Source organism: Octopus bimaculoides, chromosome 7 (genome assembly GCF_046866305.1).
Source record: "Octopus bimaculoides isolate indiv1 chromosome 7, ASM4686630v1, whole genome shotgun sequence".
In the NCBI taxonomy this organism is placed as follows: Eukaryota; Metazoa; Mollusca; class Cephalopoda; order Octopoda; family Octopodidae; genus Octopus; species Octopus bimaculoides.
Window position 1 is genome coordinate 36,079,183 of NC_142934.1, and position 23,355 is coordinate 36,102,537.

The 23,355-nt window shown below is 38.4% G+C and overlaps 1 protein-coding gene across 8 annotated transcripts in view; it reads right to left on the reverse strand.

Annotated features, from left to right (window-relative positions):
- Nucleotides 1–18,796: 18,796 nt before the first annotated feature.
- LOC106875848 (excitatory amino acid transporter 3-like) overlaps nt 18,797–23,355 on the reverse strand; it is a 410,144-nt gene continuing 405,585 nt past the window's right edge. For 6 of the 8 annotated variants that reach the window (XM_089355173.1, XM_052969531.2, XM_052969535.2 and 3 more), the window contains one exon: nt 18,797–19,120. In XM_089355173.1, coding sequence (XP_089211299.1) covers nt 18,895–19,120 — 226 coding nt within the window. In that variant the 3' untranslated portion in view covers nt 18,797–18,894. The remainder of the gene's footprint in view (nt 19,121–23,355) is intronic. The other 2 variants (XM_089355171.1, XM_052969534.2) reach the window with 1 other exon arrangement.

Here is a 23,355-nt window from a genome sequence, read left to right on the forward strand (position 1 = left end):
CCATCAAACAGATAACAACACCATATGTGGTTCAAGGTCTTCTTTAGCCTGGGGTGCCAGTGTTTATCCTTTCCCTACCCACTATCGTCAGTGCTTGATGTTTTTATAAAGAACCCATTTCTCGTCACTATTTGGTTCAAAAAAGGTTTATTCATGAGACGTGACAGCAAAGAAGAGTACACATTCACTCTCTGTGCATGATTAGACTTGTGAGGAACCCTTTGACCCAATTTGCTGACTTTTCTGATGAGATGCAGGTGTCAATGAATGATTGAATGACCAAATCCAAGCTTCTCTACTAGTTCCTCAACAGTTACAATGGGATTTTGTTTCACCAGGGTTTGCAGGACATTCTCGTCAAGCTCTACAGATTGTCCAAGATGAGGCTTGTCTTCTAGGCTGTAGTTTCCGGCTTGGAATTTCTGGAACTGTGGAATGACATCAGTGGCTGGGGAGCTGACCAGAACTTGAGAGCTGACCAGAAGAGGAAGGGCACATGCACAGGCGGGGGATGATTGCACCCTTTTCGATCGGGGAAGCTGCGAGTGTTGGACGTGTGATTGCTTCGACAAGGTGAGGGATAGCAGCTGCTATTTTTAGAGTTTCAGACTGCTATTTTTAGTGTTCGTAAGTGGGTTCCATGATGATGTAGGGATTCAACTGCAGCAATTGCCCAGGGGCAAAAAGATGGCACTGAGCGAACTTGTGGCTCAAGCTCATGTGTTGACATGAAACACTGGATGGAAGGCGATAGCGATGGAGGTAACGGAGGCACATAAAGATAGACGATGGCCGGAGAAAGATGTGAAGAAGCCTACCATGCAATGACAGTAGCTATTCTCAGGCTGGTGTTTTAAATGTCAGGGGTCACACATGGCGAGGGAATGTATGCAACCGGGGCCCGTCTGCTATTGATGCAGGCAGACAAGGCACATCGCCCATGATTGTGACCAGGGAAATGACCATGGGGAAGTTGCTGCCTCTCAAACTTTCCCCGCAAACGAGTAGAGGCGCTTTTGGAGACGCTGCCCATAATTGATGTTGAGGCCGAGGGAAAGACATTCAAGCCCCTCATGGGTACGGGTTGCACGACCACCCTTGTGACTCCAAGGATGATGAAGAAATGGAATCGCAGTCGACGGCAGCAAAATCCAATGCAAGAGCAGCAGCAATGTAGAGATAGCGGTGTGAGGCACGACACTAAGGCTGCAAGTAATTGTGATCGAACACGTGATAGATGGGGTTGATGTGGTGATGGGGATGGATGCCATCAACCGCCTCGGTGGTGTCAGTATTGCAGGAGATGAGGTCACGTTCAGAAGCGTGGGGGCGTTGTGCGCTGTGAGTCAGGATTGCCAGAGAGAGCAGAGGACAAGAATTTTCAGGTGGTGTTTGATGGTCAGCGGTGGACGATAGAGTGGCAATGGAAAAACGAGCCCCCGATGCTGAAGAATAGGGTGAGCTGCTACCAGCATACCCTGAAAGGTCAAGCCAAGGTTGAGTTCGAAGACGAGGTAGAGAGATGGATCAAGTGCTTAAGTCCATCCTAGGGAATGAGGACAAGATAAGAAAGGCCACCAGTTCCTACATAGATGATATTTTGGTGGACAAGACTGTAGTGCCAGCCAATGAGGTAGTACCAGCTAAGTTCGGGCAGATTGCAAAGCCACCAGAGTCGATGGCGGGGGGGAGCTGCGCTGGGGCTGAAGCTACGAAGAGATAGATCGGGTGAGTTGGTGTTCCGGAGAGGAAATGAAATCCCAGAGCTGAGTTCCAGCGTCAGCAGGAGAGAGCTGTTCTCGGTGTGTAGGAAGTTGGTTGGTCACTACCCGATCGCTGGATGGCTGCGCACAGCATGCAGTTACACAAAGAGACAAGCGGAGGGGAAGAGCTGGGGCGACAATGTGGGAGAAGGGATGGTGGCAATGATGCAGGAAATCCTAGAGAGGACAGGAGCAGAAGACCCGGTCAGGGGGAACTGGTATGTGCCCAAGATGGAATGCAGGACCATTTGGTATGATGGTAGGGGTTGCATTGGAGATCGAAGTGGGTGAACTTGGCCCTGAAAAGAGGGCTGCGCTCAATCGAAATCCAGACAGATTCGGCCACTGTGCTGGTTGGGTAGGATCAGTGATCACCGGTGAGAGGAAAGTTCAGACAAAAGGTGCCATGGAGATGTTGGTGAAGCGCCGCTTAGGAGTTCTAAGAGAGCTGATTGCTGAGTTCAGACTGAAGCTGAATGTAGTTTTTGTGCCTTCAGAGAGAAACAGGGCAGACGCACTGACCAGGGTGAAAAGAGCATGGTTGGAGGAGCTGGAGGAGGCAAAGAAAGAGATAGCTGTGGCATGTCAGTTGGATGACTCTGAACTGAAGAGACTACATGCTATGCATCACTTGGGGATGGATAGGACCCTGTATCTCGCAAAGATGATTGATGCTGATGTCACTAGGAGAAGCATCGGGAAAGTGGTTGGGAGCTGTGACAGGTGCCAGTCCATTGACTCTATTCCATGTGGGCATGAGCAAGGAAACCTTTCAGTGGAGCACAACTGGAAGAGACTAGCTGTGGATGTGATGCACTACCATCAGGGAATGTATCTCTCCATAGTCGACTGCGGGCCAGGCCGGATAGCCATTTGGAGGGAGTTGAGGATGGGCATTACTGACGAGATTGTGCAGATTTTGAACGGGAATTTTTTAGAGAGGGGTCCTGTGGAAGAACTGCTAATGGACAATGGGGCGGCATTTTGTTCGGAAGCGTTGAGGGATATGCTTAACTGGTGGAAAGTGTGTCGCTTCTTCAGAGCAGCGTATAGGCCAAGTGGTAACGGAATCATAGAGAGGCACCATCGAACAATCAAGGCCATAGTGGAATGAGAGCACATTTCGCCACTGGAGTTAGTTTTCTGATATAACATGTCTCCCCGATCTAGACAAGCTGAAGAATCTGTGTCACACAGAGCAGTATTCAAGTACGAATGAAGGCATCCCAATAAAGCACTGGAGTGTTACGAGGAAGAGAAGGAACCCACCTGTGTGAAAATAGGGGAGGAAGTCTGGGTTAAGCCACCAAAGGTGCGCTGTACATCTCAGTGGAGCCGAGGAATGGTGATGACGGTCAATTCCAGAAACAACGTCTCCATGGATAGAATGTCGCAACACATTTTGGACCTTTGCACGATTGTAGAGAGGAGAATGAGGTGCCTAGCTTGAGGAGATCTTGACATGCAAGGCACCCACCCAGTGGAGTATGGGGGATGTGATCTTTAAGATCAGGGTGGCATGTGAGATGATGTCAGCGGCTGGGGAGCTGACTGGAATTTGGAAGCTGACCGGAAGAGGAAAAGCGCGCAAGTGACACTCGCACAAGTGTGGAGCAATTGCGCCCTTTTCGATCGGGTAAGCCACGAGTGCTGGACATGTGAGCGCTTCGACAAGGTGATAAATAGCAGCTGCTATTTTTAGCGTTTCAGGACGGGCTATGTGGAATGGTATGTTACCACCGGAGATGTATGCGTCAACGAAGAGAAGGTAAGTGTCTTACATCTAATCTCCCGCATTCACCACAGGAACCACCATTGACACTGGCTTATGCTTATAGTCCGATGCATTAATATCCCTCGCATTTTCCGTTGTGTTGTTGCTTTTATTGAACTCATAACGCAAAATATGCTGAATATGCTTCTTTGTCACATCCATTGTAGATTTGAAAAAATAACTGTTAAAATCAAACTGCATTCTTCAAAACTTGCACTAAAAATAAGTACTTTTAGTTCAGGCAATTGAAAAAACCGCATCATTTATGGGATGACCAAATATATATATATATATATCTATATTTATATTTTATATATCATCGTTTAACGTCCGCTGTCCATGCTAGCATGGGTTGGACGATTTGATTGAGGACTGGCAAGCCAGAAAGCTGCACCAGGCTCCAATCTGATCTGGCAGAGTTTCTACAGCTGGATGCCCTTCCCAATGCCAACCACTCTGAGAGTGTAGTAGGTGCTTTTATGTGCCACCTGCACGGGAGCCAGTCCAGTGGCACTGACAATGACCTCACACGAATGAATTTTCTAACGTGCCACCACCACAAGTGCTAGAAGGTGACTCTGGTAACAATTACGCTCAAATGATGTTATTTACGGGCCACTAGCATGGAAGCCAGACAGCTGCTCTGGCAATGAACACGCTTTGACAGTGCTGCTAGTGCTCCACTAGCACAGGTGCCAGTCATCGAGTATAGTTCAAATTACGATTTTGATTCCGATTTCACTTGCCCCAACAGGTCTTCACAAGCAGAGTTTAGTGTTCAATGAAGGAGAGGTTGGCATGGGTGCCAGTCGTCGGATTCGGTTCGATTTTGATTTCAGATTTCAAATTCCAAATTCCATAATAATAATAATAGTAGTAATAGAAATTCCATTGTTGGTAACAACAACAACAACAATAATAATAATAACAGCAACAATGGAAAAGAAAATAATAATAACATTATTCTAACCAATAATACTAATACTAATGATAATAGTAATAATAATACTATTACTAGTAATCACAATAGTAACAACAATAATCGCATTATTGGTATCAACAAATAGCCACAGTACCAATAATGTAATGACTGTCAGCCCCAATAATATAAACTCCACATAGCTACATAAAACATGTAATTGTAGAATCAGCAGTAATTGTGTATTCAATAATAACTGCATTAGAAAGGAGGTAGTGTATCAATGTATCAATGGGAGCGACCAAAAACAATATGAAACATAGGCTGAATCCCCACAGGTATACTTTTAGAAATAGAAATAGGAGGAATACTACAGGATTAAGTGAGTATATATGGGAACTAAAGGATGGAAGAATTAACTATATTTTGCATTGGAAAATCTTAACAACAGCACCAGCGTATAGTACTAGAAATAGAAAATATATGTTATGTATTAATGAAATTTTGTTGATTGATTAGGTAATTGGTTGATTAGTTTACTATCTGATTGTTTAAGTATTTTATTATACAATTTCTAGCTGTGAATCAAAGAGTTATTCCCCTTCAACTAACCAAAATATTACACAAAAACTGGCACAACATAAACATCCCATCATTAGCCTGACTCTCCCACTCGAATAAAACGCTGAAATTTGCAGTGTGGGGTCGTGCATTGTCCTGATGAAACATCACTCCTTTTTGATTCACTAAAGCAGGTCTTTTTTACTTCAAAGCTTGGTTAAAATGCTCTAATTGCTGACAGTAGACTTGAGCATTGATTGTTGCATTAAGTGGTAGCAATTCAAAGTGAATTGCTCCTTTGCAATCCCACCAGATAGAGAGAACAGAATTTCCCTTCTTGGTAGTGGTTGAGCTTTTTCCCTTTTACTAAGCCACTGTTTATGACGTTTAACATTTTGATAGAAGATCCATTTTTCCTTATCAGTCACAAGTCTGGTAAGGGGTGAAATGAGTTCACGAGAATGGAGAGAAGAGCAGATGTCAACTATATATATATATATATATATATATATATATATATATATATATATGTATGTATGTATATATGAGTGAGTGTGTGTGTGTTATATATGCATGTATATATAAATATATGTATATATGTGGGTATATTTATGTATGTATATATGTGTGTGTGTGTGTATCTATAGTGTATGTGTGTGTATCTCCACTGTCCTGTTTTTGTTCCCAACTTTGACCCTCCATAAATTCCAATTTTTATTTTGGGACTTATGGGAGCAATTGTCTTCAAAGACTCATATTGTCATTCAATGCTTGAAATGAGGAGTAGATAGACAGCCGACAAGGGTCGTTATTTATGTTACTTGTCCTGTTTTCCATTTGTTTCTCTCTTTGTTTGAGTATTGAACTCAATCTTTTCATATTTCATGCTGTTTACTGTTGGTGATGTCCTGTACCCATATATGCATGTGTGTATGTGTGTGTGTATATATATATATATATATATATATATATATATATATGCATATACAAAAATTTAGATTCAGGTACTTAAGTTGAGGCACCAGAATCTAGTACAGTATTATCCATACAGTTTCAAAATAAGGTGATTAAATTCAAAATAAGCAACAGGATATCCAAAGGTAATGCAGTATGATCGTTTCAAGCGACTCCATTTAATTGAGCAATGCAACCATTACATCAATTTAAATGCAGAGCAATCCTCAGCTGCATAAATACATAGAATTAAATTAAATTGAAACAGATGGACACATGTGTATAATTTTACCTAAAACCTCAAAGAAGGTAAGGAGATAGACAAAGAACATGCTGCCTTCACTTCAGCTTAGAAGCTACTAAGGTATCAGGAAGAAAGACTTGTTACTGTTTTTTGGGGTCAGTTTTAATTTATAGTCTTGTTTATCAAATCTTTGCATATCAAAATTTAAGGCCAAAGAACAAGGAGCAGTGTGTTAGGAAATGGGCTGAGGGAGTCGACAGAAATCATAGTGGGTATAGTCATAAAACTATCAAGATTAATTTGAAGCAATATGATGAGATTTGGTAAAGGAAATCTTAAATCAAGATGTTAGCTGACAATTGAAGGGGCAAGACTCTAATAAACCAATGATGATAATACAAGGGAAATTTTATCATGGGATACTATAGTTAAATATTTTAAACAATATTGCCATATTGTATAAAGTTAAAATTTAGGGTTATTCAGAAGATTATTAAGAAGAATTTAATAACAAAAGGATAAAATTTTTTTGAATACTTTTGAGTATATACCAAATTTTACCACAACAGAGGGAGGAAAATAAATTACATAGAAATAGTTTAATATTTATATATATTATGTACTTAAATACTAACTTATTAGATGGTATTTATGAAAATTGATCGTTGGCATTTACTGGTATTTAATAAAGGAGTACTCAGGCGAAAGAACATGCTAAGTATATATTAATTAAATTATAATCTAAGCAGTTTATTTTAAGTTGTGAAGATACCAGTATTGTTTTATATAAGCTAAATATGAATTTATAGGGGTACAAAAATTAGGTTTTTTTTATAAAGGCTATTAAAAAATAATAAAATGATCAGGTAGGGTAGAACACCATAGAAAAGGAATAAAATAGCTTAATCACTAAAAACTACGATAAAGTATATACACCTTAGTAACATCAATAGAGAAGATTTATAGAAAATGTATAATAATTTAAGTCTTTAAACTAAAAATTGTTTATTTACTTATTTAGCTTGTATCAATAAAGACTGATACCTGATATTAGCTAAAGGAATATTGATGTTATAGAACATGCTGACTATATACTAATTATAACTTAAGAGGTATATTACAGGTTTTAAAAGTTATTAGTGTTAATCCATACCTGATATTATAATTTCTTAGGGGTATTAAATTAGAAGGGCTACTTACAAAAAGGCCCTTATAAATACTAAGATCAGTAGGGTGGAACACTTTAAGAAAGGGATAAATAAAGTAATTACTAAAACCATTTTAAACAATATTGCCATATTGTATAAAATTAAAATTTAGGGTTATCAAGAAGAATATTATAACAAAGATAAAATTTCTTTGAATACTTTTGAGTATATACCAAATTTTACCACAACAGAGGAAAAGAAATTACATAGAAATAGTTTAATATTTATATATATTATGTACTTAAATACTAACTTATTAGATGGTATCTATGAAGATTGATCATTGGCATTTACTGGTATTTAATAAAGGAGTACTGAGGCGAAAGAACATGCTAAGTATATATTAATTAAATTATAATCTAAGCAGTTTATTTTATTTTAAGTTGTGACGATACCAGTATTGTTTTATATAAGTTAAGTATGAATTTATAAGGTTACAAAAATTAGGTTTATTTCATAAAGGCAATTATAAAGTATTAAAATGATCAGGTAGGGTAGCACACCATAGAAAAGGAATAAAATAGCTTAATCACTAAAAACCATGATGAAGTATATATACCTTAGTAACATGAATAGAGAAGACTTATAGAAAATGTATAATAATTTAAGTATTTAAACTAAAAATTGTTTATTTATTTATTTAGCTTGTATCTACAAAGACTGATACCTGGTGTTAACTAAAGGAAGATTGATGTTATAGGACATGTTAACTATATGCTAATTATAAACTGAGAGGTATATAATAGGTTTTAAAAGTATTTTGTGTGTTAATCCATATATGATATTGTAGTTTCTTAGGGGTACTTAATTAGAAGGGCTATTTACATAAAGGCTCTTATAAATACTGAAATCAGGAGGGTGGAACTCTTTAAGAACAGGATAAATAAAGTAATTACTAAAGCTATGATGAAATTTGATCAACTAGGCAGGAAAAATTCATATGGATTTTATACTAACTTTGTTTAGCACACCAACTAACTATACTACATAGCTTTTATTATATTGTAATATATGCAATGTGCTTTAATTTCAGACTGAAAATATTAAAAGTAAGTATCCATCAAAATCAGTTGAATCACAAGACCTATAAAGTGCTACTTTCGAAATTATTTAAAAGTTTGTAGATACATCAATTATGTATGCATGATACCCTATGGTTTAATCTATTATTAATCAAGTTGCCTTTATCTTTATGTTTAAAAATTTCATGTTTCCATAGAGCACAGCTCACACCCATATCTACTATTTCTATAAGGCTGTGCTTTTCTTATTATTTCCCATTTAAGGCTAAACCCAATTCTACTTTCCTTTAATTCCCAAATCTTACTGGATAATGATGCACAATTCGCCTTATGTTTAAGTTTAAAAGAGGACAAGTGGTTATATTGACGTTGTTTCATATTAATCGAACAACCAATATATATAAAATTACTAGGTGTAGTTATTATTGTACATTTATAAATTACATTCCAAGTAAGACATCGGCCTAATAATGGACAGCAGGATTTAACTCTATAATTGCAAATAGGAAAAATATTACTATTAATATTAGTATTATTAAGATTCATATTATTATTATTAATATTTTCACAATTAATATTTCTATTATCAAGTATGTTATGTTCACGTCTGTTATTTTCTACCTCCCCAGCAATCGCAGTATCATTTACATATATATATTTACATATATATATATGTGTGTGTGTGTGTGTGTGTGTGTGTGCATGCATGTATGTCTGTCCTTCTGTGTCAGCATCTTTTGTTTTCTGTTAGTATGTATAGTGTATATATATGCATGTGTGTGTGTATATGTATATATCATCATCATCATCATCGTTTAACGTCCGCTTTCCATGCTAGCATGGGTTGGACGATTTGACTGAGGACTGGTGAACCAGATGGCTACACCAGGCTCCAATCTGATTTGGCAGGGTTTCTACAGCTGGATGCCCTTCCCACACCTGCAGTAGGTAGTATCTAAAATATGAACAGGGGCTATAGATCTCCTTTCTGGCGTTTAAGAGCATCCCTGGAGCAAGTGAATCTTTAAAGATCCTTGCCTGCTCTGCTACGCAAAGCTTGTATTGCCGCTCCCATATATATAGAACCCCGGTTGGTTTATGAGCCTTCATTTAATTTCGTATGGAGTTCCTTCATCTTTAAAGTGCCACATGTGGCTGGCCAGGGATGTGACATAATGCCTTTCCAGAATTTTAAAAGAGGACCTATGGTTGTAGATGCACTGCTTTGAGGTAGTTCCAGCTGAATTAATGTATCTACAAACTTGCGTGCTGATTGTGTTCCCATCGCTGGTGTTTCTTCTGTTGTCCCAGGCCTGGTGTTGGTGTTGTAGCTGCTGTTATTGCTTGGTGTATGGACATTGTATATTGAGAAAGAGAAGGCAATCAGAAATTTGGATAATTCTTTATTAGCACTTTCATTCATTTAACAAACTCATCAAGACAAAATCAAAATTTTGATTTTATCTTGACAAGTTCAATAAACGAACAAAAGTACTAATAAAGAATTATCCAAAATTCTGACTGCCTCCTTTTTCTTAACCCTTTTGTTACCAACCTGGCTGAAACTGACTCTGAGTACAAATGTCTTGTTTTCATAAGTTTTGAATTAAAATCTTCCACTAAACCTTAGTCCCAATTTATGTTCCTAACACTAGCTGAATGATAACTAAGTTATTTTACTATATTCTTTGTTATATTTAAAGTAATTGAAAGAAACACAGAGCATCTCAAAATAAATACAGTAACAAAAGGTTTAATATACATGTATAAATACACACACACACACACACACACGCACATACATATATATATATATATATATATATATATCATCATCATCATCATCATCATCGTTTAACGTCCGCTTTCCATGCTAGCATGGGTTGGACGATTTGACTGAGGACTGGTGCAACCGGATGGCTACACCAGGCTCCAATCTAATTTGGCAGAGTTTCTACAGCTGGATGCCCTTCCTAACGCCAACCACTCAGAGAGTGTAGTGGGTGCTTTTACGTGTCACCCGCACGAAAACGGCCACGCTCGAAATGGTGTCTTTTATGTGTCACCCGCACAAGAGCCAGTCCAGGGGCACTGGCAATGATCTCACTCAAAAACCCTACAAGGCCAGTCAGGCGGTACTGGCAACGGTCACGCTCAGGATGGTACATCTTATGTGCTACCCGCACAAGAGCCAGTCCAGGGGCACTGGCAACGATCTCACTTGGCTTGCCGGGTCTTCTCACGCACAGCACATTTCCAAAGGTCTCGGTCAGTAGTCATCGCCTCGGTGAGGCCCAATGTTCGAAGGTCTTGCCTCACCACCTCAGCCCAGGTCTTCCTGGGCCTACCTCTTCCACGGGTTCCCTCAACTGTTAGGGAGTGGCACTTTTTCACGCAGCTATCCTCATTCATTCTCACCACATGTCCAAACCAGCGCAATCGTCTCTCTTGCACACCACTACTGACGCTTCTTATGTTCAGCTTTTCTCTCAGGATACTTACACTCTGATGGGTATGCACATTTACATTACACATCCAGCGGAGCATACTGGCTTCATTCCTTGTGAACTTACGCATGTCCTCAGCAGTCACGGCCCATGTTTCACTGCCATGTAGCATGGCTGTTCGTACACATGCGTCATACAGTCTGCATTTTACCCTGAGTGAGAGTCCCTTTGTCGCCAGCAGAGGTAAGAGCTCTCTAAACTTGGCCCAGGCTATTCTTATTCTAGCAGTTACACTTTCAGTGCACCCACCCCCACGACTAACTTGGTCACCCAGATAGCGGAAGCTATCAACTACCTCTAGTTTTTCTCCCTGGAATGAGATAGAAGTTGTTTCCTGTTTGTTCACAGTATTTATTGCACCTGAACATCTGCCACATACAAAAACTAACTTTGTAGTTAATCTGCCTTTGATATTGCTGCACCTCTTATGTGTCCATAGCTTGCACCGGGTACATCTTATAGAGTTACTACCTACTCCTTTACTGCATACTGAGCAGGGCCATCTACCTGAAGGGGTTTGTGTTTTATCTACCTTCCTACTTATTAGGATTTTGGTTTTTGCTAGGTTTACTCTAAGGCCCTTCGATTCTAGTCCTTGCTTCCACACCTGAAACTTCTCCTCTAGTTCTGATAGTGACTGCGCAATTAGTGCAAGGTCATCAGCATAGAGGAGCTCCCAGGGGCAACCTGTCTTGAATTCCTCTGTGATTGCCTGGAGGACTATGATAAATAAGAGGGGGCTGAGGACGGAACCTTGGTGGACCCCTACCTCTACCCGGAATTCATTACTGTACTCATTTCCAACCTTCACCTTACTGACAGCATCTCTGTACATGGCTCGCACAGCTCTCACTAACCATTCTTCTATCCCAAGTTTCCTCATTGACCACCAGATAAGGGACGGGGGACCCTGTCAAAGGCTTTCTCCATGTCAACGAAGGCCAGGTACAGAGGTTTATCCTTGGCTAGATATTTCTCCTGCAGCGGTCTCACTAGAAATATGGCATCAGTAGTGCTTTTACCTGGCACGAACCCAAACTGCATCTCATCTAAATTGATTTGCTCCCTAATTAGTTGGGCTATGACCCTCTCCGTAACTTTCATAACCTGATCTAACAGCTTGATGCCTCTGTAATTATTAGTGTCTAAAGCGTCACCTTTACCTTTGTAGCAGTTTACTATGGTGCTGCTACACCAGTCATTGGGTATGACTCCTTCGTGTATCACCTGGTTCGTAATACGGGTGACTAGGCTGTAGCCAACACTGCCAGATATTTTGAGCATCTCTGCAGTGATTCCTGATGGGCCGGGGGCTTTCCCTGTCTTCATACTCTTAATTGCTTTATCTACTCTGGTACTGTCAACTCGGATAGCTGGTCCCTCTGTTGGGTCGACATACGGCAGGCTCTCTTTCTCCCATTCATTCTCTTTATTAAGCAATCTATCGTAGTGGCATCTCCAGACCTCTTTCTTTGCAGCCTCATTTAGTGCAAGCATACCATCATCCATGCGAACACATTTCTCTCCTACAACATCACTATTCTCTCTCCTACACTGTCTTGCAACACGAAATACCTCGAGTCTTTGGTCCTCACGGCGCAGAACATTGGCAAATCTTTTCTTATCTGCTTCCCCTCTGGCTAAATAAACCTGTCGCGTAGCTTCCCTTCTGGCAGATTGGTACAATTCCCTGCTACCACCGTTCTTCCAGTCCTTCCAAGCCTGTTTCTTTTGTCTAATAGCCCCGTCTACATCCTTGTTCCACCACCACGTTACAGATCTGGTCGGTGGCTCTCAACAGGTTGTCCCGCAGAAATCTCCAATTGTCTTCCACGTTGTATGATGCTATATCCCCTTCTATTTCGTCAAATGCTTCAAGTAACTTGTCTCTAAATCTCTGTCCATTTGCAGGGTCTTTAAGTTTCCATACCCTTCTCCCCCAGGCCGGTCTACTTCTGGGCACCCATATTGCCTTGATCTCGAAGTCGCTAACTACTAATCTGTGTTGGGGTGTACATTCTTCGCCAGGGAGGGTTTTGGCATTTATAAGCCTCCCTCTTTCTCTAGTTCTGGCGAGGATGTAGTCAATTTGGCTAGAGTGTCTGCTGGATTGGTAGGTGACTAGGTGACAGGCAGGTTTCCTGAAGTTGGTATTGCAAACCATAAGATCGGTTGCATGACAGAACTCCAGCAGTCTGGTTCCCTCCTCGTTGCGGGAACCGAAGCCATAGCCTCCATGTATGCCATGGAAGCCTCCAGCACAACGTCCGACATGACCATTGAAGTCACCAGCCACAAAGAGAAGGTCTCTGTCTCTTGTCGACGAGGTAGTTTGCAAGAGGGTGTCATAGAATTGGTCCTTCAGCCCATCCGGGAGCCCCGGTTGAGGGGCATAGGCTGAGATGACAGTAGCTAGCCTATGATGAAGCACTAGTCTAATCTTAAGTACTCTGTCACATACTCTAACTACCTCGATTACCTTATCAACCCATTTCTCTGCTAGAAGTATTCCTATGCCCCCGACTCCGTCAGTGTTCCCTGCCCAGAAAAACTTGTACCTGTGTTCTTTCCCTGTGAGGAACCTCGCAGAACCTCCTCTCCATCTTACTTCTTGGATGCAGCACAGATCTACACGTCGCCGTTCAAGCATCTCAACAATCTCACCAGACCTACCTTTCAGCGTGCCGACGTTGAGAGTGCCAATCCTGACAGTGTGGGAGGAGTGAGTGTCAGAGGAGTGGGCCCGTGTGACCCTGGGATGGGGATAAGCAGTGTCGTGAACCTGAAAAGAAAGCTTGCATTTGGCAGAGTTCATAGACAAAAACAATACCTACAACCTTCATATACCACCCGATCTTTATGCGCTATAAGGTCGATAAGAGGGGGGGTATAAGGTCACAGGCAGTGTTCGCGGAAGATGATCTAAAAAGACTTCCAGTACTGGTGGAGGGGGTGGGAGGGCGGGCGTACCGCGGGCTAATGGAGCTTCGTCGTGGGTTCTATTAGCATAGAGATTCCAGTACGAAATGGTGGTGGAGTTGGAAAGCGAGCTGGTTATATGTTTGGGATTCGCGCGCGAGTCGAAGAGGGAATGGTGGAAGAAGTGGTGATTCAGAGAGAGAGAGAGAGAGATAGAATACAATAGGGAGGGAGAGGGAGAACCGACAGCAGTACATCATGCTGGTCAATTCGTTAGGTTTTTAGGAAAAAGTTGAAAGAAACACAGCAGTGTTTAACGTGAGATTAAATGTTTAGATCGGTAACAGAAATGAGAGTTAAAAATCGTAATTTTTAAAGGGAGTTAGAGACAAATTTCAGTCAGGTTTGGGCTAAGGAGCAAAAACTTCAGCAAGTAGATGCGAAGACGATGGATCGCGTGAGATAGAGAAAAAATACATAAACAATCATGAATTCAAGACATAAATGTTAGCATTTACGATAATTTCAATTTACTAGTTTTAGCGAATATCATCAGAATGCGAAAAATAAATTGATACATCAGTAATGGTAAAATAGACAAAATTTGTTAGTCTTACATTTTATTATGTTCTTAAGTTGGTTATTCTGCTGAGGAGTGGATTTCATTGTAGTAGATTGGTTAGTTTATGGTTCTGTCGGGTAATTAAAGTGGGGTGTATATTAATTTGGTGTGGAATCCCAAGTTTGACTAACCACATTTTTTGCGCACGTGTGTATTAGATTGGGTTTAATCAGCGGTGAGTTTTAGTCACCGGTGGTGTAAGTGAAAGGGGATAACCTAAGGTGAAAAGGGAGCTAACTCAAACCAGATCATTTACACTAGGGAAAGTGGTTTATGGCTACAGTTTAGGAAGTTCATAGTGGCCCTATGTAGGTGTAAAGTAAATTATTATGGAATGTGGAGAGCGAGTGGGGTTGAGGGGTGACTGTTTATGTGTAAGTGTTTAAGGTAGTTCCCAGCTAATTAGACTTATATAGATGAATATGCTAGTGTGGGATTTGTAGAGGGTCCTACTATTTTACTGATACTTTGAAAAGACACAGAGGCCTACATGAAGACAAAAAATGTTGTTTTTGCAAGTATACACCAGTTTAATTTATAATCTATTTTTTTTTATCCTTAAGTTCCCAAATATATCTACTGAGCCCAGTTGAATTAGCCTTACTCCTATTTCTGAAGCTAGATTGGTGTGCACTATATCTAAGAATCATTTGGTTTTTAGTGGCACATAAATACGAGTTTATCTGGCCATCTGTGTGCACATCACATTGGTAAACTATGTTATTTGTCTTACATTTATTTGAGAAATGGCACTTTGTTCTATCCCTGCAGCCACATAAATTATTAGGTATATCTGTGTTTGTGTTATGTTGAGGGGCGGGGGGCTATCACTGTTCAGGTCTATATCTAAGTTAGTAGGAGGCGTAACATTAGTGGTGGGCTTAATCATATTATTTGGTTGCTTATTATTATTATTGTTCACAATTTTTCTAGTTTCATAGAATTTGTCTAGTTTTTTGTTATTTATTGAGGCTATGATTGTAGCTAAGTTATTGGTCGGACTGTAGCCTACTCTAATTTTATTCCTAAATAATTCTGCGTATTTATTATTAATGTTTAGGTGTTTATCTATGATTTTCATTAATGAGCGAACTATGTTTGATTTGAGGTGCGTGGTGTAGGGGATTATGAGCCAAATTTTATCACTATTTTGTTTATATTTTGTATTGTTTTTTCTAGTATAAAAGCTAGCCTCCTTGTTTGTGAGCCGTGTGAAGTTATGGTTATGGCTATCTTGCTTATTTCCATAGTTAGGTTTCACTTTCCTGTTACTTTTGTCTGTTCTATTGGTGTTGCTTACATAGGGTTTATGTGGACTTGATGGCATGGTTTTTTTGTTATTAACAGGGTTCATATAGGTTCTTTGGGCGCTTTAGCTTTATTCATACTGATGTGTAGGTTTATATTATTATTTTTGTAGCTAAAGTTATTTTGGGGCTTATTTGTGTACTTGGTGTTGTTAGTTGTGTTAATACTGCTAATCTTATTGATTATCACTTTATCGGTATTAGTGTTGTGGTTATTTTTGTTGTTATTGGTGGTTTGTGCATGGGCCTTGGCGTTGTTCATATTGGTGTTGTTTTTATTGGGGTTACCCATACTGTTCTTATTGTTGGAGTAGTTTGTGGTGATGTATGGTATGTGGTTGGTGTTAATGGTATTAGTGAGTGGGTTTCTGTTATTTGGGCTACTTGTATGGTGATTAGGGACAAGGTATTTAATTTTTTGTTTAAATCCTGCTTTCTGTAGTGCGGAATAATAAATTTCCTTATGCCTATTAAAGATATTTATGTTGGAAGAGGGGTGTGATATTCTATTGCTAATGCTATGTACTAGGCCTATCTTAATAAAGTTTGGGTGGTTACTAGAAGCGTTTATATATTTGAGATTCGTGTTGGGTTTTGTATAGGGTTCATGGAGTCCTGTGGCTAGGTTGCAGTTTGCATCTAAGTAGTTAATAGGGGTGTGTTCCTTTTCAATAGAAATAGATAGACCAAATCTTTTAAAGAATTTGTGTAGTTTTTTCTTGATAAGCTCAAATTTTGTCTTTATTACCATTACCGATGTATCAATTTATTTTTCACATTCTGACCAATGTATCAATTTATTTTTCACATTCTGACTGATGTATCAATTTATTTTTCACATTCTGAAGATATTTACTAAAACTACTAAATTGAAACGATCGTAAATGCTACCTTCTTCTTTGTTAATTAATTAAATTAAAGGCATACCAGCGAAAACAATGAGTTTCTCCTTGTTATTTACATCCATTTTCTTCCTGTATATAACCTAAACTATGGTTTACCCACTGAACAACCTGCTACCGAACAACTTTACAAAGGACAGTACCTACTCAGGTAATCACCAGGAGTGCCTTTGGATTTAATTATCCCTTAGAGGTTTTAAACTCCTCTAACTGATACCTACACTATATATATGTATATATATATATATACATATATGTATATATATATATATATATATATATATATATATATATATATATATATATGCATGTATGTATGTATGTATGTATGTATAAAAGAAATAGAAAATAGACAATCAAAGCATATGGTATCACTGTATCACTTTAGAGCCTTTGATTTATAATTTATGGTTTAAAGATAGTGCAGTGTAGTTAAATAGGTAAAGTTCCTTACAATTTTTTCTAGAATAACTAAAGCACGTGGAGCATGTGTTCCTGAACAAGGATTTCCATGTAAGCTAAGTATTCTGTCAAAAGAGAGATATTATAGTGAGAACATACCTAAGAGTTAAGGGAACATATATATATAAAATTTATTAATGAGGGTAGAAATTGATATTAATCAATTAAAACAAGTGGTCTAGCATATTAAAAAAATCCGAAGATTAAAATTATATTACATACAAAAATAAGAGGAATGACCAGCAAAAGTGGACTCCTATATGCTAGAAATAGATGCCGAATCATCTAACCACGAAAAAAATATGTTCTCAGTAAAAATTTAGTGACACAACAGACTGCAAAAGGGCAAGACAAATGAAAAAATACTAAATATAAAAAATGATTAACCTACGTACCATGGTTTCACTGTAAATTTTAACAGGTGAAACCATGGTACGTAGGTTAATCATTTTTTATATTTAGTATTTTTTCATTTGTCTTGCCTTTTTGCAGTCTGTTGTGTCACTAAATTTTTACTGAGAACATATTTTTTTCGTGGTTAGATGATTCGGCATCTATTTCTAGCATATAGGAGTCCACTTTTGCTGGTCATTCCTCTTATTTTTGTATATATATATATATATATATATATATATATATATATATATATATATATATATATATATATATATATATACACACATATACATATACTGATATAAACACGTATATACATATATGCAGCGACATATGTCATTGTAATTTCTTATATATATAAGCAGTGAAAATTGTGATAACTCTAGACAGAAAATAACATATGTTAGTAAGAAGATATTCCATGACCCATGTTGTTATTTGCATATGAATTTAGTTTTCAGCTAGAAGAATTTCATAAGAGGTGAAAAAATAAAAAAGAAAAAACCCTATTAATTTGGTGCCACTTCAAAGCAAACTGTTTTTCTTTTTGAGTAAAACTGATTCTTAAAGCCAAAAATAGTTAATTGGTTGGGCTATTGATCAGACAGGAAGTGATTTATCATAATATTCTGTAGAATATTTATTTGTCAGATCTGAAAGTTGATTCCCACTAATGCTCTATACAGAGAGAGAGAGAGAGGGGGAGGGAGAGAGAGACGGGGGAGGGAGAGAGAGAGAGAGGGAGGGAGAGAGAGAGAGGGAGGGAGGGAGAGAGAGAGAGGGAGGGAGGGAGAGAGAGAGGGAGGGAAAGAGAGAGAGAGAGGGGGGTACAGTACATCTGTGGGTCATAAGCTGGAGCATGTCTGTAAGTGACTTTATGACAATCAGTCAAGTGACCTTCGTCTGGACATGGTCTAGGATATATATCTGGTGCTGTTTGTACTAACAATGCCAGATATGGGAGCATAACTCCATCCTGGGTTTCACCTAAGTTTTGTAGAGGGTCAGAAATTATTAAGAGCTGAAGTATTTCTGTATTAAAGACATGCAGCTACCATGGTGTCATTATGAAGGTTCTAGTTAATTGTTGGTCATGTTTAAGTGGGATGAGATGCAATGATGTTTTCTTGATATGAGTAGTGCTTGCCATATGTGTTTGTGCATGTCTCTCTCTCTCTCTCTCTCTCATCATACATATGTATATACATATAAGAAGTGACAATTTTGAAGACTCTCTGAACAGAAAATTAATGTTAGTTTAATAGAAAAATAAAATAAATGAAGACATTCCAAACATGCAAGAAAAATAAAAACCAAGAGAGGTTTGTGTTGAATTAAGTTTGAGAAATTACTGGGTTAGTGCCATTTGTAAACAAACTGATTTTCTCTTCTTCAGAAGAACTTGGTGTTACAGTTGATGTCATTGTCTTCAGTTCTTCACAATTTTCTTCAATTTTATATTTCTTTTTGTCCTTTGATGATGATGGCTTCAGGAAATGGTCAATAATTAGACATCCTAAAATATGACTCAATACATTGTTGCCAGATCTGAGTCGGTCTCTGGGAGAAAAACAAATACAGAGATGTTAAAGCAATAACAAAGGTAATAATAATAGTAATGAATTGCTATTAGTAGTAATGGAATTGCTCCAAAAAAGTGCAATTGTTGATACCAAGCCACTTTAAGGGCCCTATCTCAAATAATATCGTCTATAAATATACTATAAAAACTAGTACTAATACCTTTACCTACATAGGCATGTCATCACATGACTTCAAAACGAGATTGAATAATCACCTCTCCTCCTTTAAATACCATTATAAGGCTACCAGTATATCTCTGGCCGAGAAAATGTGGGAATTAAGGGGCAATTATACTCAATTTGAGAGTGAGGCAGATATTGTTGGGAGGGCCCCACCATATTCTAATAATAGGCATGGCTGTAGATTATGTATGAGATATTAAAGCATCAGGCAGGCTACTGAATAGAAAAACTGAACTGGAGCTTAATTGCTTGCACCAGATTAGATATGTATTTGCAATACTTTAAACATGTTGCATAATTCTGCAAATCTCCATTTACATTTCCTTTAAGGTAATTCTATATTGGCAATCTTATACTGGATTTACTTTATTAACATAAGGTAGCGAGGTCGTTGCCAGTGCCGCTGGACTGGCTCCTGTGCAGGTAGCACATAAAATACACCATTTTGAGTGTGGCCATTGCCAGTACCACCTGACTGGCCTTCATGCTGGTGGCACATAAAAGCACCTACTACACTCTCGGAGTGGTTGGCATTAGGAAGGGCATCCAGCTGTAGAAACTCTGCCAAATCAGATTGGAGCCTGGTGTAGCCATCTGGTTCGCCAGTCCTCAGTCAAATCGTCCAACCCATGCTAGCATGGAAGGTGGACGTTAAATGACGATGATGATGATGATGATGATGATATCGTGTAATGTAACAATAATATGGTGTACAGTTCTATATGTGAGAGATGAAGAATTATGTACATTATTTACATTTGATAGATATTTGTTTGTTGTTAAAATGTTTCAGCTGATGTACTTTCTAGCCTTCATCAGGTGTCCTGGGGGAATTTCTCATTCCTAAGGTACTTTTCCAATGTTGTTGTTATTATTATTATTATTATTATTATACAGTAGTTTTATTTTTATAATGTGCTTTCACTTCACTACCGAGCGTAGCTCTGTGTGCCTTGGGTATGTGCTGTGGTTTGCTGTGATGCTCTTATGGTTACTGTATTGAAAGTGTTTTGTGTAGGATGTGTGCAGTGCCCAGTAGTGCAATTTTCTGTATGTCATATATATTTGTAAGTCCTGGTGTTTTTGTTATGTATTTGTCTGAATATTTTTTTATTATACCTAAGGCACCTACTATGATAGGAATTGTTTCTGGTTTTAGATTCTACATTCAAGTTACTTCTATTTCCAGGTCTTTGTATTTTGAAAGTTTTTCCATTTCTTTTAGGGAAACGTTGTCATCTGCTGGTATTGATACATCAATTAGAAAACATTTTTTTCCTTCATGATCTTTGACAACTATATCTGATCTATTGGCCTTAATTTCTCTATCTGTGTGTATTGGCATATCCCAGAGTATGGTTGCTTTCTCATTTTCTGTGACCTTTTCTGGCGTGTGTTTATACCATCTTTTTTCTGTTGTTATTCCATAGTGTTGGCATAGCTTCCAGTGTATGTAGGTCCCAGCTCTGTCGTGTCTGTGAATATATTCCTACTTAGCCAGGACTGGGCAGCCAGAGATAATATGATGTATTGTTTCTTGTCCATCGCCACATATTCTGCAGTTACTTGTTATATTTCTTTTCATTATATGTTTTTGGCAATTCATGGTGGGGAAGCTTTGGTCTTGTGCAGCAATTAAAAACCCTTCAGTCTCTGCTTTGAGTCCTGAGCTTCTCAACCATTGCTGGGATTTTTCTCTGTCTATTTCTTTTGTGTTTAGTTTAGCCCAGTATTTACCATGTAGGGGCTTTTCTTGCCATCGTTTTATCATGGTCTGTTGCTGTTCTAGTTTTAGTTTGGATTTCATTTGTTTTATAGCTTTTGTTTTCTTCTTCTTCGTATTTATTAGGTAATATGATTTCTTGTTTGTATTTGTCAGCTTCCTTAAATACTGAAAACAGTTTTTGTTTTGCTCGTGTTTTGTGGCTATTTGTATTAGTTTTCCTTGCTTCTGAAGTAGGTATTCTTGCAGTCCTATGGTGGTTATTTTATAATAGTTTTCCAGCTGTATAAGACCCGACCACCTTCTGTATGTTGTACATATAGCCTTTCTATGTCAGATTTTGGGTGGTGCATCCTAGATACTGTCATTATTTTTCTTGTTTTCCTGTCTATTTTAGATAGTTCATTTAGTGTCCAGTTAAGGATATTGTAGCTGTAACTTATAACTGGGATGGCTAAAGTGTTAACACCTATTATCTTATTTTAGCATTGAGCTCTGTTTTTAGTATTGATCTAACTCGTCTATAGTATTCTTTCTTTATTTTCTCTTTCATTTGTGTATTGTATCCTATCTAGTTCATTGATTCCTAAATATTTGTATGGCTGGCTTTTGTCTAATTCTCTTATTTCATTGGCTTTATCTAGTGTGATGTTGCTACTCTTAACTAGTTTTCCTCTTTTCAGGGTTGCTTTGGCACATTTTTCTAATCCAAATTTCATATCTATTTCTTTGGTAAATACATGTACTGTCTGTAGTAGTGTTTCCTGCTCTTTATCATTTCTAGCATATAATTTTAGGTCATCCATATATAAAAGGTGGCTGATTGTTTTGCTGTAACATTTGTATCTACATCCAATTCTATTTAGCAAGTCAGAACAGGAGTGGAGAGAGCGTGTCTCCCTGGAATATTCCTCTTCTAATGGGGATAGCTTTTGTTTTCACGAGTCTCTCTTTTGTTTGGAGCTGTAGCACTGTCTGCCATTTATTCATAGAGTGCCTTATGTATTTTATAGTAATTGGTGCCACCTTGTTTATGGCTAGTGTTTTGAGGATCCACGTGTAGGGAACACTGTCAAAAGCCTTTCGGTAGTCGATCCAGGCCATACTGAGGCCTTTCTTCTTTCTGCGGCTGTCTTCAGTTATGGCTTTATTGATCATTAATTGACCTTTACAGCCATATGAGCCCTTGCAGCATCCCTTCTGCTCTTCTGGAAACAGGTGATTATCTTCTTGGTGCTTACTCAATCTCTGCAATATTATTGCAGTAAAGGCTTTGTAGATTGTAGGGAGACAGGTTATAGGTCTGTAGTTTTGTGGTTTCTCCGTTTCCGTGGATTTGGGAATTAAGATGGTTTTCCCTTTCGTGAGCCATTCAGGCATTGCCTCTGGCTCTGCTAGTATGTTGCTAAAGTTTTCAGCCAGCTTTTTGTGCATTCCTGTCAGGTATTTTAACCAGAAGTTGGGGATCTTGTCGTGCCCAGGTGCCTTCCAGTTGCTTAGTCTTTGCAGTGCCTGGGTGCTAAGTTCGTTGTTTTAATGGTCCTTATTATTATTATTATTATTATTATTATTGTTCAGTAGTTTTATTTTTATAACGTGTTTTCACTTCACTACCAAGTGCAGTTCTGTGTGCCTTGGGTATCTTCTGTGGTTTGCTGTGATGCTCTTATGGTTACTGTATTGAAAGTGTTTTGCGTAGGATGTGTGCAGTGCCCAGTAGTGCAATTTTCTGTATGTTATATATATTTGTAAGTCCTGGTGTTTTTGTTATGTATTTGTCTGAATATTTTTTTAATATACCTAAGGCACCTACTATGATAGGAATTGTTTCTGTTTTTAGATTCCACATTCGAGTTACCTCTATTTCCAGGTCTTTGTATTTTGAAAGTTTTTCCATTTCTTTTAGGGAAACGTTGCCATCTGCTGGTATTGATACATCAATTAGAAAGCATTTTTTTTCTTCATGATCTTTGACAACTATATCTGGTCTATTTGCCTTAATTTCTCTATCTGTGTGTATTGGCATATCTCAGAGTATGGTTGCTTTCTCGTTTTCTGTGACCTTTTCTGGTATGTTTTTATACCGTCTTTTTTCTGTTGTTATTCCATAGTGTTGGCATAGCTTCCAGTGTATATAGGTCCCAGCTCTGTCGTGTCTGTGAATATATTCCTTCTTAGCCAGGACTGGGCAGCCAGAGATAATATGATGTATTGTTTCTTGTCCATCACCACATATTCTGCAGTTACTTGTTATATTTCTTTTCATTATATGTTTTTGGTAATTTCTGGTGGGGAGGCTTTGGTCT